At 39.6% G+C, this 15,417-nt stretch overlaps 1 protein-coding gene and 1 long non-coding RNA gene across 3 annotated transcripts in view; one reads left to right on the forward strand and one right to left on the reverse strand.

The window, feature by feature from the left end:
- Nucleotides 1–12,868, forward strand: part of LOC133235236 (uncharacterized) — a 158,512-nt gene extending 145,644 nt beyond the window's left edge. Inside the window, exon 3 of the long non-coding RNA XR_009732492.1 lies at nt 12,627–12,868. This is a non-coding gene — a long non-coding RNA (uncharacterized LOC133235236). The remainder of the gene's footprint in view (nt 1–12,626) is intronic.
- On the reverse strand, nt 1,859–14,814 carry KBTBD8 (kelch repeat and BTB domain containing 8). Of its 2 annotated transcripts, XM_061396441.1 has the most exons (4): nt 14,614–14,811; nt 13,754–13,964; nt 7,897–9,011; nt 1,859–5,152 (listed from the first exon to the last, which is right to left on the reverse strand). In XM_061396441.1, the coding sequence occupies exons 1-4, from the start codon at nt 14,627–14,629 to the stop codon at nt 4,689–4,691; spliced, it is 1,806 nt and encodes a 601-aa protein (XP_061252425.1). In that variant the 5' UTR covers nt 14,630–14,811; the 3' UTR covers nt 1,859–4,688. The 2 variants fall into 2 exon arrangements, with proteins under 2 accessions (XP_061252425.1, XP_061252426.1); XM_061396442.1 differs by lacking the exon at nt 13,754–13,964 and having other exon boundaries at nt 14,614–14,814.
- Between the last annotated feature and the right edge of the window lie 603 nt (nt 14,815–15,417).

Raw genomic sequence — 15,417 nt, forward strand, 5'->3', positions numbered from 1 at the left:
TCTTTTTTTCAACTTGTTTGAGGGATAGAACTCAGCACAGTGGTATATAAGCATAATGATATAATTATGGGAGTGCAGGTGGGGTGACAGAGATGTGTTCCTACCTCATCCATTCCCTTGTTGAGAGCTAATCACAGTCATAATATACAGTTGTTGTTGTTCAGTTTCTAAGTTTTCTCCAACTCTTTGCAATCCCATGACATAGATATTTTAAATAATAGTGTTGGAAAAAAGGTGGGACTCAGAAAAGGCAACCAGTAAACACAAAATGTAGAACATCTGCTTTTCTATCAGTTTTGTTTGGAAGGAAATAGCAACCCACTCCAGTATCCTTGCCTGGAAAAACCTGTGGATGGAGGAGCCTGGCGGGCTGCAATCCATGGGGTCACAAAGAGTCGGACAAGACTGAACAACTAACACACGATGGAGAACCTAGGGCTTCCCTGATACCTCAGTTGGTAAAGAATCTGCCTGCAATGCAGGGGACCCTTGTTCGATTCCTGGGTCGGGAAGATCAGCTGGAGAAGGGATAGTCTACCCACTCCAGTCTTCTTGGGCTTCCCTGGTAGCTCAGCTGGTAAAGAATCTGCCTGCAACACGGGAAACTTGGGATCGATCCCTGGGTTGGGAAGATCCCTTGGAGAAGGGAAAGGCTACCCACTCTAGTATTCTGGCCTAGAGATTTCCATGAACTGTATAGTCCATGGGGTAGGAAAGAGTCAGACAGGACTGAGTGACTTTCACTTTCAGTTTTCAATGGAGCACCTATCAGAACTAGATTGAGTCAAAGTGGAGTGCTTGGCTCTAATCCTGGTGAGCTGCTCATTAGTTACACGACCTTCAGCAATTTACTTGGGCTTTGTGCTTCTGATCTGATAAAACGGAGGTGATAGCACTGGTTCTGTCACTTCTCAGGGTTTTCTAAGACTGAAATGAAAATTTGTTTTTTACAACTTTGAATGCCTTGTAGGTTCCAGGCTGAGGTGAACAAGAAATAAAATAAATCCCTTGCCTTCATGGAACTTACATTTGAATGGGGGGAGATGTATGAAAAATAAATTGGGAAAAGACTGGTGGTACGGGTGAGGGTGAGTTTGGAAGGAATTGTTTTACACAAGGTGGTCAGGGAAGGCCTGTCTGGAGTCTTAATACTGAAATAAGTGAGTTGTCAGGGCTTCCTCAGCAGAAAACACGGCAAGGAAAAAGGCCTTGATGTTGGAGGGGCTTGGAACAGCAGTCAGCATGGCTGGAATGGAGTGAGCAGATGCAACAGCAATGTGGTTCCAAGAGTAGGGTTGGGATGGATCATGGGAGGAAGGGGTGTGGCTCTCACATGATGGGAGATGGGGAGCCACTGCGATCCAAGCAGAAGAAAGTAATCTGACTTATGTTTCAACAGGAACACTCTGGCTACTGTGTGGACAGAATAGATTACAAGGAGTCAAAGGTGATGGAGAGATCCACTCAGTGGCACAGCATTAAGGCAGACAAGGTCGGCTAGTTTAGACTAGAGTGATAGTGGTGCAAGAGATATGTGGTGAGAGTTGAGGTATATTTTGAGGAAGAGGCAACAAGATTTCCTGATGGGTTGACATGAATTGTGAGAGAGAGGAGTGGGACACCAAGAGTTGAGGGCAGAACCACTCAACAAAGGGGCTACTGATGAGTGCGCTTGCTTCAGAATTTCAAGAGCGTTATTCAAGCCTTATGAATTACCTTGTTCATTTTGTACCAGAGACCAGGCATCTGGTAGATGAAAATCTCCTCCGATTCCCGATAAAAGGTATTACATGATTTTTCACAAAGTTTTAATTCTTCCAAATTTGCTAGGTCAGAGATCAATTTATGACAATGGAACTTGTCAGTCAGAAAAAGTTTTATTACAAGAAACAATGCCATCAGGTAAAAATGCAAAAAATTGTGCAATTATGGCAAAATGTTTAAAAATATCTACACATTTGCCCCCAAAGGACTACAGTACTTAACTACATACCTGAGCACAGAACATCGAATGCCATTTTAAACTGTTTCACGTAGAAAATCTGATTCCTTGCAAGATCACATCCACTTTCTCTCATGCACCAGTGAAATCAGCTTGATGCTTAAGCATCAACTTTGTAGGATAACAGAAAACAAAGATGGAAAATAATACAATTTCTACTTTCCTATAACATAGTTATACCACATCCAGTTTTCAATGTATAAAAAATACATAGGAAAGTGCTACATACTTTCTTCAAATGCAAAAACAAAGCTCAAGTGGGACTGGCATCTATCACCCTCTATTTTAATTCTATAGTACCCATTATGCCTTTTACTTATATTCTCATCATACTAAGCAAATGTACCTTAAATATCTAAACACAGACCCACACATATTACTAATCCTAGTTTTCTAGAACCTCTTCTGAAATCATCTGAAAAGTGGCAAAATATCCCAGCTATATAATTTAAACAAATAGTTATTCATACAAAATTCAATATATATTCTATTGATACTTCCATAGCAAATTCTAAACCTTGGCTTTGACACACTATCCTTAGAGCACACCCTCAGTATAAACGGTTATAGGATCAATTGTTAGAGGATCAACTGTTGTGCAGATCAATAGAATAAATCGACTGCAGAATTAACCACAGTACATTGTACTCCTATACATCACACGGCACATGGAAATTGTTAATGTTCTAATGTCATGTTTTCAAGTAACACAGTGTTCTAAATAAATACAGGAGATTGTCAAAAAGCGGCAGGAAGTCACAGGAAGCAACAAAGCTTTCAAAAATAAATTATGGGAACATCTCTTGTAATGTTTAGTTTGGTTTTTCCTCCCCTTGGCAATGCATCACGGCGTAGATGCTTCAAAATGCTCACAGAAAAAGCCCCAAAACAGCACGAAGAGAAAGAAAAGCTGAGAAGAAAAAAAAAATAGCTGGTTAGTTGACAGTCAATAAGGAGACTATAGACACACTACCAAGGCCAGCAGGAAGAAAGCACGTACCCAGCTTCCCAAGACTGGATTTTAAAATGTCAATTCTCTAAATGCTGTCCACTTTCAATTCGGCTTCAGGAAACATTCCCTACTTGTAGAGGGCTATGACAAGCAGTTTGGAAAGTTTCCGAAAAACGAGGTATGTGATGCAAAGAGGCAATGTTTTCGATTTGTTTCACAGTATCACATTACAATTTGTGCAAGAGTTTTTAATACAAACTGTGCCAGTTTGTTTTCTTTAAGGGAATCAAAATGTTCCAGTTAAGGACAGACTCTGGCTATACTTATATCCTTTATTACTTATTCCGGGAAGAGTAAAAAATAAGTTACTGATCTAAATATCTGCCTTAGGTATAACACATGAGTTGGTTTGTCCTCTCTGTGAGTATTTCTGTTAGAAATTAATCAGTTAAATATGAAAAATGATTTAGTACCTATAATGCTACGCTTCTATTCACTCACACTTTTCCTTCTCAGTCACCTGCAGTTAGAACAAAGGTTTTCAATGCAAAACTATTCATAACTGTTAAGTGCAAAAACTTTTTTAAAAATGAGGTTTTAATTGTCATAGGTAATGCAAAAGACATTAAATGAGACTATTGCAGGAGTTTTATGTTTCTGGAAAACAGAATTTTCAAATTAGGAGTTAAAACTTCACATTCTGCTCTGTGCAGAAGACAAATAAGTTACCTTTCATTGTACCGATAATGAATGGACAGGTAAGGATGGAAAGGAGGTTAGGCGACAAATGGCCCATGTTAGTGCAAAATGAGGATAATAGTCTTCTCACTATTCTCAGAGTGAATCCAGTTAGACCAGTAACTAGCCATAGCTTGCCATCATGTAAGCAGAGAATCTTGTGAAATCACAAGAGTTCAGCAAGTCAAGTACTATGGCCATGAAACTAACATACCAATTTGAAAGGTAAGCATAGGCTCAGACATTTGAAATATACCTAACTATACACATGAGTTAACTTATTCTAGCACCAGCCACCTGTGAATTTGAGCCCTTCTCGGGATTCAAAAAAAAAAAAATGAGACAGTGTTAGCACTTGAAAAAATTGTCAACACAAAACTACTTTAAAACTTTAGCTTAATTTAAACTAACATGGGAAATATAAAACAATCCAGCTAAAAGCTCTTTCTGAGACTGATTTGTTTTTCCTTCAAACTAATAACACATTTAAATCCAGTACACGTGAAAACAGTACACAAAATATACACATATTCAGAATGAGGATCTAAGTTAGTGCGTCTCTGTAGCAGAGAAGTCACAGCTAAAGTCCTAGTGATATTGCCTCAAATTTTTACCCGTATTTAAAATAAAAAGTCACATCAAACTATTTTGGATGTCTCTAATCCATAGTACCCCAACTGCTCTTCTAAGAGTGCATAGTTGTCAATTCGTCTGGTATCTCAGTGACTATTCATCACGAAATTCTAGAATGATGTAATTACTTTTATACCAGAAAAAAAAAATGCAGATAATTGCACTTTGTTACCTTTTGCTTACTGAAATGAAAACATCACATGGATGAAAAGAAATCCCTCCCTACACTCATCTTAAACAGCACCCATCTCCATGTGTAAACTCTCTTCAGCTTTCTTAAATACTGACAGCACTTCTTATCACTGAAAGACTACGTTTCCTCCAGCACAAGATGCCGGCGAGCTCACTAAGGCCTGCCATTCATTAAAGGACTTTCTGAAGACACTGAGGATACAGTTTAGCAACAGCACATTCAAAATGCCGGCCGAGGTCCCAGAGGCGATCTGGGGTCTCATACACTTTCATCCATTGGTCAGTGATATCATCATACTGGTAAAGGGAATTTTTTCTGCTGGTTCTGAAGACATGTTCTTCAACGGTCACTTGAGTAGCTCGAACAAATAAATGGAGCTTATTCTGGAAAAGTACCAGTTTAAGGTATGGGTTTATGGACTCATCACATGGAAAGTCCTTCTTACGAGTCCACTTATTGAGCTCAATATCATAGGCTTCTACAGTAAACATCCGCTGATGATTTCCACAGGTTCCAGCTATGTAGTAGATAGAGTTCTTGTATACAGCTGCTAAGCCCTGGATTCTAGGCACAGTCATGGGGGTTAAGAAACCCCAGTAGTCTTTCTGAGGCTCATAGAAGAGGAAAAACTCTCCTAAAGAAAGAGAAAGAAAAAAAAAAGAGAGAGAGAGAGAAAAGAAAACAAGAATATGAACATTTAAATTTAAGATAGCTTAAAACATCTACATCCCATGGCACAACATAATATTAGAATCAACCTGATTTGGGGCATTCAAACTGGTAAGTGTGAGAAGTTACTTTGGCTTGATGGCAGTATAAGGGTTAAGAGCTTGGTTTCATTTACTCTATCCAAATATCTGGGTATTTCAGAAAATTGATTTTAAGCTAGCTCTTATAAAAAGTACTATTACTAATGGTTAGCCAGTAAGATCAAAATATGAATATAGGTTCAATCATGAATAAGCCATGATAAATTTATGTGCTAGTTATTTAATTATAAGGTAGTACATAGAATTGTTCAGATTTGTGTCTATGGGCCACTAATGTGTTTACTTTAGTGTTGCTATAAGGCAAAGACAAATATCAAGAGGAGAAAATATGACCTTAAGCTGATAGAAAACATGCACATCATTTATGGAATCGACTATGAGGCCTTTTCCATTCTGTTTTGACAATGAAAAGGTGTGCTGAGTCACACTGCCTATGTAGAACTGTCTAAAAGAATTAAGCTAGTGAAGATTTACAAGAGCTTGGCTAATTATAACATTAAAATCTTGGATTTGAAAGAATCAAAGTCTTTGATATGAAAATCTGAACCCTTTATGATCAGATTAAATGGTACTCCAATAAGCCACTCGCAGTCGGGCATGATCTTCTGACTGTTCACGTCAAGTTTATTTATATAAAGAGGCTTTGTTTAGATCAGAAATACCTACTTCTAAATTGAGCTTCCCCTTGAAAACTGTTTTGAACTAGGTTAACTCATATCAATAAATATAACTACCTACCTAATAAAAGTGATGCTGAAAAAATATGTTTTCATAAAATAATTTGTTAAACTCTCAGCTTTTGCCTGCATATTCCCTATGCTTCTTGACTAAAATGTAACAGGATTCTTAATAAAGAAGACAGGAATGAACACTTTTTACCATGTACTACCTTGCTACAAATTTCTTATAAAAAGGAAAGATAATACATTTTAAAAGTTGATTTTTAAACCTAAAGTTGACTTTAATAAACTAAAACCAGTAATGGGCAATTAAAACCCTCAGTGCCTCAGATCTGTCTTATATAAAATACAATCTGATTAAACAATGTTCATTCCAACCCTGAAATTCTGTTAATTCACTGTTACTTTGCTTTAGTATTTAAATTAGTATACAACCTTATATTCCATTTGGGAGTCTTCTAATTAATTCTGCCTCTACTAAAAAATAACTGCTTAGCCAGTAAAACCAAAAATCTATGAAGAGAGAGCTTCATCATATTGGATGATACAACCCATCCAACCATGTAAGTCAAAGTGTTACTCGCTGAGTTGTGTCCAACTCTTTGCAACCCCATGGACTGTAGCCCACCAGGCTCCTCAGGTCATGGAATTCTCCAGGCAAGAATACTGGAGTGTAGCCATTCCCTTCTCCAGGGGATCTTCCCAACCCAGGGATCAAACCTGGCTCTCCAGGACTAAAGGCAGATTCTTTACCACCTGAGCCACCTAGGAAGCCCTATCTAACCATTCTTTATAGATTTTTACATCCATTCAGATACTCCATTTTTTGGCAAGACCAACAAACCTCCATCATCCCAGGCTTCCATTCAACTAAAATGCACGAGAGAGTATTCCTTACTCTCTCTGGAGAATTAACTTTACACTGAAGTTTAAACAAATGGGTTTAGGCATTTCTAAGAAATTATAAGTCAAATAAAGGATTACAGCAAAGAATATTAAAAAAAAAAACTTACAGTGGGGAAAAAAACTAAAAAATCATATGTATCTACACAGAACTTGCACCCCTTTCCTTGTTTTTTTTTTTTTTTTTTTTATAGTAGTGAAGGAAAGCATTTATCTGTAAGCAGTTAAGAAATGCAAAAGAAGAAGGATGTTGGCATTGTCAATACTGTATTCAGCATTCAAGCAACTAAAATAAGAAACCAAACACAAGGAAAATATTAGCACAAATGAGAACCTTGAATCAAGTATCTTATTTACTGTTACTCAGTTCTTCTTTCTGGTATCTTTACCAAGGTACCAGTCTTCAATTGTTTAAACAAAAATTTTTAAGCTAAGTATATTACCATCCCTCTCATCTTATGTTAAAAAGATGGCATCTCAAAATTTTTCAGTGAAAAAAAAATTGAAAACACTGTATTATGGGTGACAACATCAACTGCAGTGAAACTAAAATCTTAAACAGCGTGATTTCAAACTCTTTGTGAGTTTCATAACCTTTGCCATCATAAGACTTCATACAAAATTCTTTGGCAACTGAATAGTACAACTGCAGTTGAGGCTTTGTTCTTTTTTTCTCTTTTAAACTAATCCAGTACGTTCCATAAGAAGAATACTTGCTACCATCCCTTGATTATATATCATTCAACTGCAAAAAGTTATGTATCAAACTTGCTTCCTTGTTAAAGTCTTAAAAATGGAACAGAAATAGTTTTTCTCAAATGCTGAACTATTATTTATGGGAAAAAAAGTTTTCAAAAATACTTATGTCACATGATGTCAAAAGACAGTAAGAACATAAAAAACTTACAGGATCTTTTTAGGAACTTGAAAGTACCTGCCTTTTTTGATTGAAAATTTTCTTTTCTTTACTAGTCCCTTAAAGAACAGACTATTCCAAGAAATACTTTAACCCCTTGGGCACCTACCCTGTAAAACATAGATCTTCTCTTTGTATTCCACGGCATTATGAAACTCCATTGCAACAGGCATGGCGCAAACAGTAGTCCAGCGGTTCTCTCTGCTGTCATAGCACTCCACAGATTTTAGTGAGTTTCTCCCATCACCTTCGTAGACACGCCCTCCAATTGCATACATCTTACCACAGCAGTACACCAGTTTGCAGCCTATTCTGGCTCGAAGCAAGGAAGGTTTGGAAAGCCACCTATTGGTGGAATGGTCATACATCCAGAAATCATTTTCTGCCTTGTGGTCAATGGATACCTCACTGCTGCTTGGCCTGTAACCTCCTGCAATGTAAATATCATTATCTGGTGATACAAGAATTCCAACTTCTCTTAGATCATTTGGTGGTTTGCATAGTTTGAACACTCTTCCTGTGAATATATCTAGACAAGGCACTGTTTGCTTCTTTCCTGAGTGTTTGTGGGCTGCGTCGAAACATATGATCATTTCCGATGCAGTCATTCCAAGTCTCTGTGTACAGCCATTGGGACTGGCTGGTCCCTTTTCCACACAGCTTTTGGCGATAGCCTGTGCAAACTGAGGTGGAATTTTCTCTATAAAGGTGTCTTCCATCAGAGGAAAACGTATGCATTTGGCAAAAATTTCTGGAAGGTGCACTTCTCTTTCATTCTGTTCATGTTCAAACCACCTTACAATACTCTCATAAACATGCTCTTCCCGGTCTACGTTTAAATCATCACTGTCTAGGATACTTATCAGTTGGTCTTTTGTCAGCTGAAGAAACTCCTGTTCTTTGGTGACACACAGGAACTTTTTACGAATGTATTCTTTAGATCGATCTCCAAGTTCCTGATGACCATAATGATCAGCGAAGATGAAGACCCCGATAGAATTTTGTGGGTCCAAATGACTGATCATGTACTTGGCACACTGGTCTTGGATGGAGGGAATCTGGAAGATGCTAGCTGCAGTGAACAAGGCTTGAACATTGGCCTCTGTCAGAACAACTCTGGAGGTATAGGCATAGTTCAACACTAAATCCATCGACTCGGCTTCAACACCAACAATTCGAACTTCTTTTTGAGTGCTTTCTGTAAGGCCGCTAGTGAACATGGATCTAGGAAGGAAAGAGTGGTGAATTTATCTGCACTACAAATAAAAATTACTGTGGCAAGCTTGTAAAAAGTTATCACAAGGATCACTTTTTGAAACTGAAAAACATTTCCTAATGTGTTTCCTGATATCCTGAATATCAGGAAAGGGATAAAAGTTGATCATCTAGCAGAAGGATTTAATCTGGGTAATCTCAAAGAAACCCCATTGTCAGGGCCAGTCAGTCCACTTTGTGCCAACTCTGAGAAAAGCAGAGTATACCCAACTAAATCAAACTGAAAAGTGGCAAGGCATATTCCAGGACATCTTATTTTCCTTGGAGCCCTATCCAGGCTTCTGATCAAGTTGCTTTAGGGACTTACTTCAATCACCAGGTCAGTCAGAAAGTTTACAAATATCTATGGGGTATCAGTGTGACACATTAACATATAGAAACTGTCTAATAAAACTTCTCATAACCCAGTGGAAATTTACAAGGCAACCTGTACCCAAAATGTATCTTTAAAATGTTTAGCTTAGATAAATAAGATGTTCTTCAGAAGTTCTTATTTTCTTCCTACTCCTTTTTAAAATAATTATCCTTTGAATGCTTCCTTAATCATTATAAAGAATATAAAGCACATCAATTCATCAGTTAACCTTGGATATTTTGAAAATTTTTGCTTGAGAGAATCAAGAAATATACTTGATTTTCTCAAAGTTATCATAGTTTTATCTATTTATAAAATATAATAAAAATGTTAGCCTCATTGATGCTCAGTTGTGTCTGACTCTTTGAGACCCCAGGGACTGTAGCCCTCCAGGCTCCTCTGTCCTGGGATTTCCCAGGCAGGAATACTGGAGTAGGTTGCCATTTCCTTCTCTGGGAGATCTTCCCAACCCAGCGATTGAAGCCCTGTCTCCTGCATCACAGAGGGATTGTTTTACACTGAGCCACCTGGGAGGCCATAAATAAAGATCTGAGTAGGGTTAATATCAATTAAATGCCTACTTCTAAAGAGAATTTAAGAATTAACGGATTTGTTGCAGATCTGATTTTGTTGGTTTTCAAAAATTCCAGGTTCTTGTCTTTGAGACCAAGCTTTCTTTTCCTTTTCTTTTTTAATGTGCTTTTATGGTACTTTCAGCGCTTCCCTAGTAGTTTAGCTGGTAAAGAATCCACCTGCAATGCAGGAGACCCCAGTTTGATTCCTGGGTGGGGAAGATGCCCTGGAGAAGAGATAGGTTACCCACTCCAGTATTCTTGGGCTTCCCTGGTGGCTCAGCTGGTAAAGAATCCACCTGCAATGCGGGAGAACCTGGGTTTGATCCTTGGGTTGGGAAGATGCCCTGGAGGAGGGCATGGCAACCCACTCCTGTATTCTTGCTGGAGAATCCCCATGGACAGAGTCAGAATGACCGACTAAGCACAGCACAGCATGGTACTTTCTTGGCCAAACCATTAAGACATCAAAATCCTAGCTTTTTATTTAAAGTGCTGCTGCTCCTAAGTCACTTCAGTCGTGTCCGACTCTGTGCGACCCCATAGACGGCAGCCCACCAGGCTCCCCCATCCCTGGGATTTTCCAGGCAAGAACACTGGAGTGGGTTGCCATTTTCTTCTCCAATGCATGAAAGTGAAAAGTGAAAGGGAAGTCACTTAGTCGTGTCTGACTCTTCGCGACCCCATGGACTGCAGCCCACCAGGCTCCTCCATCCATGGGATCTTCCAGGCAAGAGTACTGGAGTGGGGTGCCATCACCTTCTCCATTTAAAGTGCTGCTGCTGCTGCCAAGTTGCTTCAGTTGTGTCCGACTCCGCGCGACCCCATAAAGGGAAGCCCACCAAGCTCGCCCGTCCCTGGGATTCTCCAGGCAAGAATACTGGAGTGGGTTGCCATTTCCTTCTCCAATGCATGAAAGTGAAAAGTGAAAGTGAAGTCACTCAGTTGTGTCCGACCCTCAGCAACCCCATGGACTTCAGCCTTCCAGGCTCCTCCATCCATGGGATTTTCCAGGCAAGAGTACTGGAGTGGGGTGTCATTGCTAAACATCATTTGCCTTTCTTCTCCCTCCTTTGATGTTTCTAAGAAGTTCTTAAAATTAAACTTATAAAAAGGTCAAAAGCTCTTTTAAAAATACTCTTGAGAAAAGGATGGTATGCCCTAGAATGCTTAATAGATGTCTGTTGAAATATTGACCTAACACTGGGGATAAACTTGATTATTCAGATCCAGACCTCTCCTATATTAAGTGTGATGTTATGAAAAAAAAGTGGGAAGATTTTCAGATCACTTTTAATGTGTTTGTCAAAAACATGAAATTAATTCAAAAATGCAATATGTAATATTGGAGGTATACAGGGGTACCTGGACCCAGCTTGTTACCTGGGTTAACTATCCTTTGAGTCCTAATTTTACTGCTATTATGCAAAATTTAAGTTTAATATCCTGCAGACTTTTTTTTCCCCTTAAATGACTGAAAATTAAATGTTCCAATGTATGAGCTGGTTTTTTAATTCAGGTACTGAAAAACTCAGTTATATAGGTCCCAATTAAAAAGAAAAAGAAAGCCCTTCATTATGCAAAGATTAAATCCCAAAGGAGAACATTACCACATAACCCTTTATCAAGGGAGCTACTCTACTGACTTGAATACGCTGGCCTCACACACTGTTCTATCATGTTCTGTATGTAAACTCTAATTCAAGTGGGAGTACTTCCTCACACAAAATCCTGAGCAGCATGTTTCTAATAATTATACACATTTTATTTCTTTTTTTTTTTTTTTGCACATTTTATTTCTGACAAGTCTCTGGGATCAGGAAACAGCCATGGCAGATTGCAAGCTATTCTATTTTTTCCATCAGTGATGCAAGATTTGCAAATATTAAGTATGATTTTTTTACATCTCACATAAGGTGCAACACTGGTGCCCAAGAAACTTCTGTACAAAAGCTCTAGTCAAGTGAGAAGAACCTAATCCTTGAGTCTTCTAGCCAAATACCTTCATTTGACTTCTCCTGTCTTACGCTTAGAAAGCCTTCCAAGCATTTCCTGAACTTCTTGGAAAGCAAGGAAATCTACTGTAGCATACTTCTTTCCAAGAGATTTGTCAGGTCCTCAAAACTAATTTTAAGCAAGTATGATATTTAAATGATATAAACCAGAATATAAAATTACACTGAGATATAAATATTTTCACTTTAAAGTTTCAATTTTTTTTTTTACTATTTAAATCTAATATACAGTTAACACTTCTGTAAATTAAAATTTAAAGAGGACCCACTCTTGTTCCTTAAAAGTTATATACAGTGACTAAGAAGCCTGGCTCTGGACTCCAATCCAGCCTCTGCCACTTACTAGTTAGATGATTTAGGCAGTTCACGTAACCTCTTTGAGCCTCAGTTTTTTCACATGTAAAATAGGAATAACAAGAGTGTAGAAATAGGATTATAAAGATTATATAAAGTGACATAGGTAAAATGAGCTTTGCCTAGAGCTTGATAAGCATAACTGTAGCATATATAAACATAAATGACCTAACCATATCTAATGGATAGCCTTGATAACTGAATCTCACCAGCAATTTTCATACTTCATACCTTTTGTGTATACCAGTTTCTTCTTTTTTCTTTACAGGTCACACCCTTGTTATGGTTAATTCTTAATAGTGCAATGGCCTATCCAATGCAAATCTAAATGGTTACATCACAAACATCAAACTGAAGTGACTATATTTAACCCAGTATTCTGAGAAAGAGGAACCAGAAACTACTGTCGGGAACATTACACTGCTATATGCCCTATAAAGGTAAGCACCTTCAAAAGTAAAAAATATATTTACTGTGTGGTTGAGAAAATTATTTCACAGTCATTCATGCACCATTTTTGAAAACAAAAAGGCTTAAAGTGAGTACTTCAAACAAAAAAAAGTTAAACTTGAACAGGAAATTGCCTTTATCACTGATCTTGTCTTAGAGTACGACATTATTTTTTAGACTCAAGTTTTGAAATTGTACTTTTCAAAGTTTTATAATATATAAAGATGAATATAAATGAAAATGAAAACTGACCTCTAAAATACTTCTGGAAATCTTAGAAATAGTCATTAGTGTGGGGCCTAACACACATAGAAACTGTATTTCATCGATTTTTATTTCACTGCTGTTATCATCATGGGATTAAAATAGTCCATTAAGTGGGCAATTTGTTTTTAAAAGAAAAGGCTATTAATTTTTAAATTCTAAAAGAGTCAACATGCACTAAAGAAATCCTGGATAAATTTCTGGAACAAATTCCAGATCAGCACTGTTCAATAAAACTTTCAGTGATGGAAAGGTTCTGTTTCAGGGCTATACAGTGGGGCAACCACTAGCTACATGTGGCTACTGAGCACTTTAAATGTGGCTAGTGTACCTGAGGAACTGATTTTTTTTTTTTTTCATTTTATTTAATTTTAGATAAGTGAAGTTTAGCCACACGTGGCTAGTGGCCGCCATATTGGGCAATGCAATTTTAGATTTTTCTGAAACATACAAACAAAAACATATTTACTGACTTAAAACCAGTCATCTGAATTCTAGAAGAATCTGTCAGTTTTTTTTAAAAGGGGGGCTTAATAAAATAGGGCCTGTTATTTATTCTCAGGAAACAAATACATTAGTTTCATCCATTGTTGCATCTCAATATAAAAATGAAGTGGGCAGTACTGAAGGAGAAAGGGGACTCGGTGCAGACATCAATAGAGGTTTCCACCAACATCATACCTGAAATAAGGGCTGATTGCAGCAAGAACGTTTCTATGACAGGAAAATGTTTTCCCGTGATCCACTTCCACTACAATGTCTGTCAGCTGTCCTTCATCGTACATTGTTTTGAGTTGCTTAAGAATACTGCAAGCATGGAAGGGGTCCATGGCATCGCTGGCTGTGTCTGAAGATGGTATTCCATTCGGTGTTGGGGAAGACTTACTTAAATCTAGGAGGAGAAAAATCGTACAACCACAAGAAGTTCGGGGCCAGTTTCGGCGTCGCGGGTTTTATTTTTTTGTTTTTGTGTTTGGTTGGTTTTGTTGTTGTCTGTGGGATGGGGCTGGGGACTGTTTGTCTGCTTGGCTTGCTTTCTCCCCGCTACAAAAATACACATATGTATATAGACTCCCTCAGTGAGAACGCGAGATAGGATATGGGAAAGAGCGAGGTGAGATGCAAGTTCAAACACCAGCCTGCTTCTCCCGGAGCCCGGCGAGCCCGAAGCCCCGTGCTCGCCGATAGACAGCGCAGGCAGAACAGGCGAGGTGTCTGCGGCGACTCCGCCGACAGCCAGAACGTCCCAGCTGAGAGCGGAGGGCAGGAGCCTCACAAGGGAAGCTCGATGGATGGCGGCCGCCACTGCCTCCTCAACCGCCTTGCGAACAGGTCGGAGCGGCGGCGGGTACCCGGCCTCCCCATCCCTGTCCGGCCGGACCGCCCACCTCCCTCCACGCCATTCATCCTCCCTCTCCTCATCTCTGTCCACCTCTCCATCCTTCTCTCCCAGTCCTCAGCGCCGCCGCCTAAGCTCGCAGCCCGAACTTGGCCTCCGGCCCACCTCCCCTCCACACCTCCCTAGCCACCACACGACCCACCTGCCGACGCGGCCATTTCTAGACGCGGCCCGGGCTCCAGCTATTTAAAGAGGAAATGTCATTTCGCTTCTCTCTCTCCCGGGTTCCGGCTCTTCTAAGCCGTCCCTAGCCAATGGGGTGACCTATGCATCCGGCTCCGCCCCTAAGCTCCGAAATCAGGGGGTCTATTGGTCACGAGGAGCGCACCGGCGCGTCGGGAAATGTAGTTTTATTGCCCCCGCTCCCGCGTGGTCCGTGTAGGGCGGAGGCCCAAGCTCGGAATTTCTATTGGCTGTTTTGGGTGGAGGCGGAGAGCAGGGAGCCCGCCAGCCTGTGTCTGTGGGGCGCGCAGCGCCTGCCGGAAGAGGTAGTCTTCTGGCTGAGGAGAGCTGTCATTCTGAGAGGCTAGGATAGGGAAAGCTCTTGAAGTGCAAATTTCCCCATTTTAGGCCTCTCTCCAGGCCCCCGGTTCTTTTTTTTTTTTTCTTCCCCACCTCGTTCTTCGTTTCCTAAACCTCCTGCCAATGACTAGCTTCCGGTATGAAAGCGGGGGTCCACGTGAGGGCTGTGAAACCAGAAAAATTTGGAAATGGACAAGAGAGCTGTTGTCCAAAAATGGGAAGGAAACCTGACACCTCACCCCTAAGAAAAATATCAGGAGGCCAAAAAGCAAGCCATCTTTGATGAGTCACCTGTGACACCCAATTGAAACAGCATCGACTTGGCTGAGTGCTGCGGTTTCCACAGATTAATTGGTCTGGTTACAACCGCTGCTCAGGATCTTTAACTCACACTCAATGCGTTGCTTTTCTTGAGCACCCGGGG

The sequence above is a fragment of the Bos javanicus genome, chromosome 22 (genome assembly GCF_032452875.1).
Source record: "Bos javanicus breed banteng chromosome 22, ARS-OSU_banteng_1.0, whole genome shotgun sequence".
NCBI classification, from domain to species: domain Eukaryota; kingdom Metazoa; phylum Chordata; class Mammalia; order Artiodactyla; family Bovidae; genus Bos; species Bos javanicus.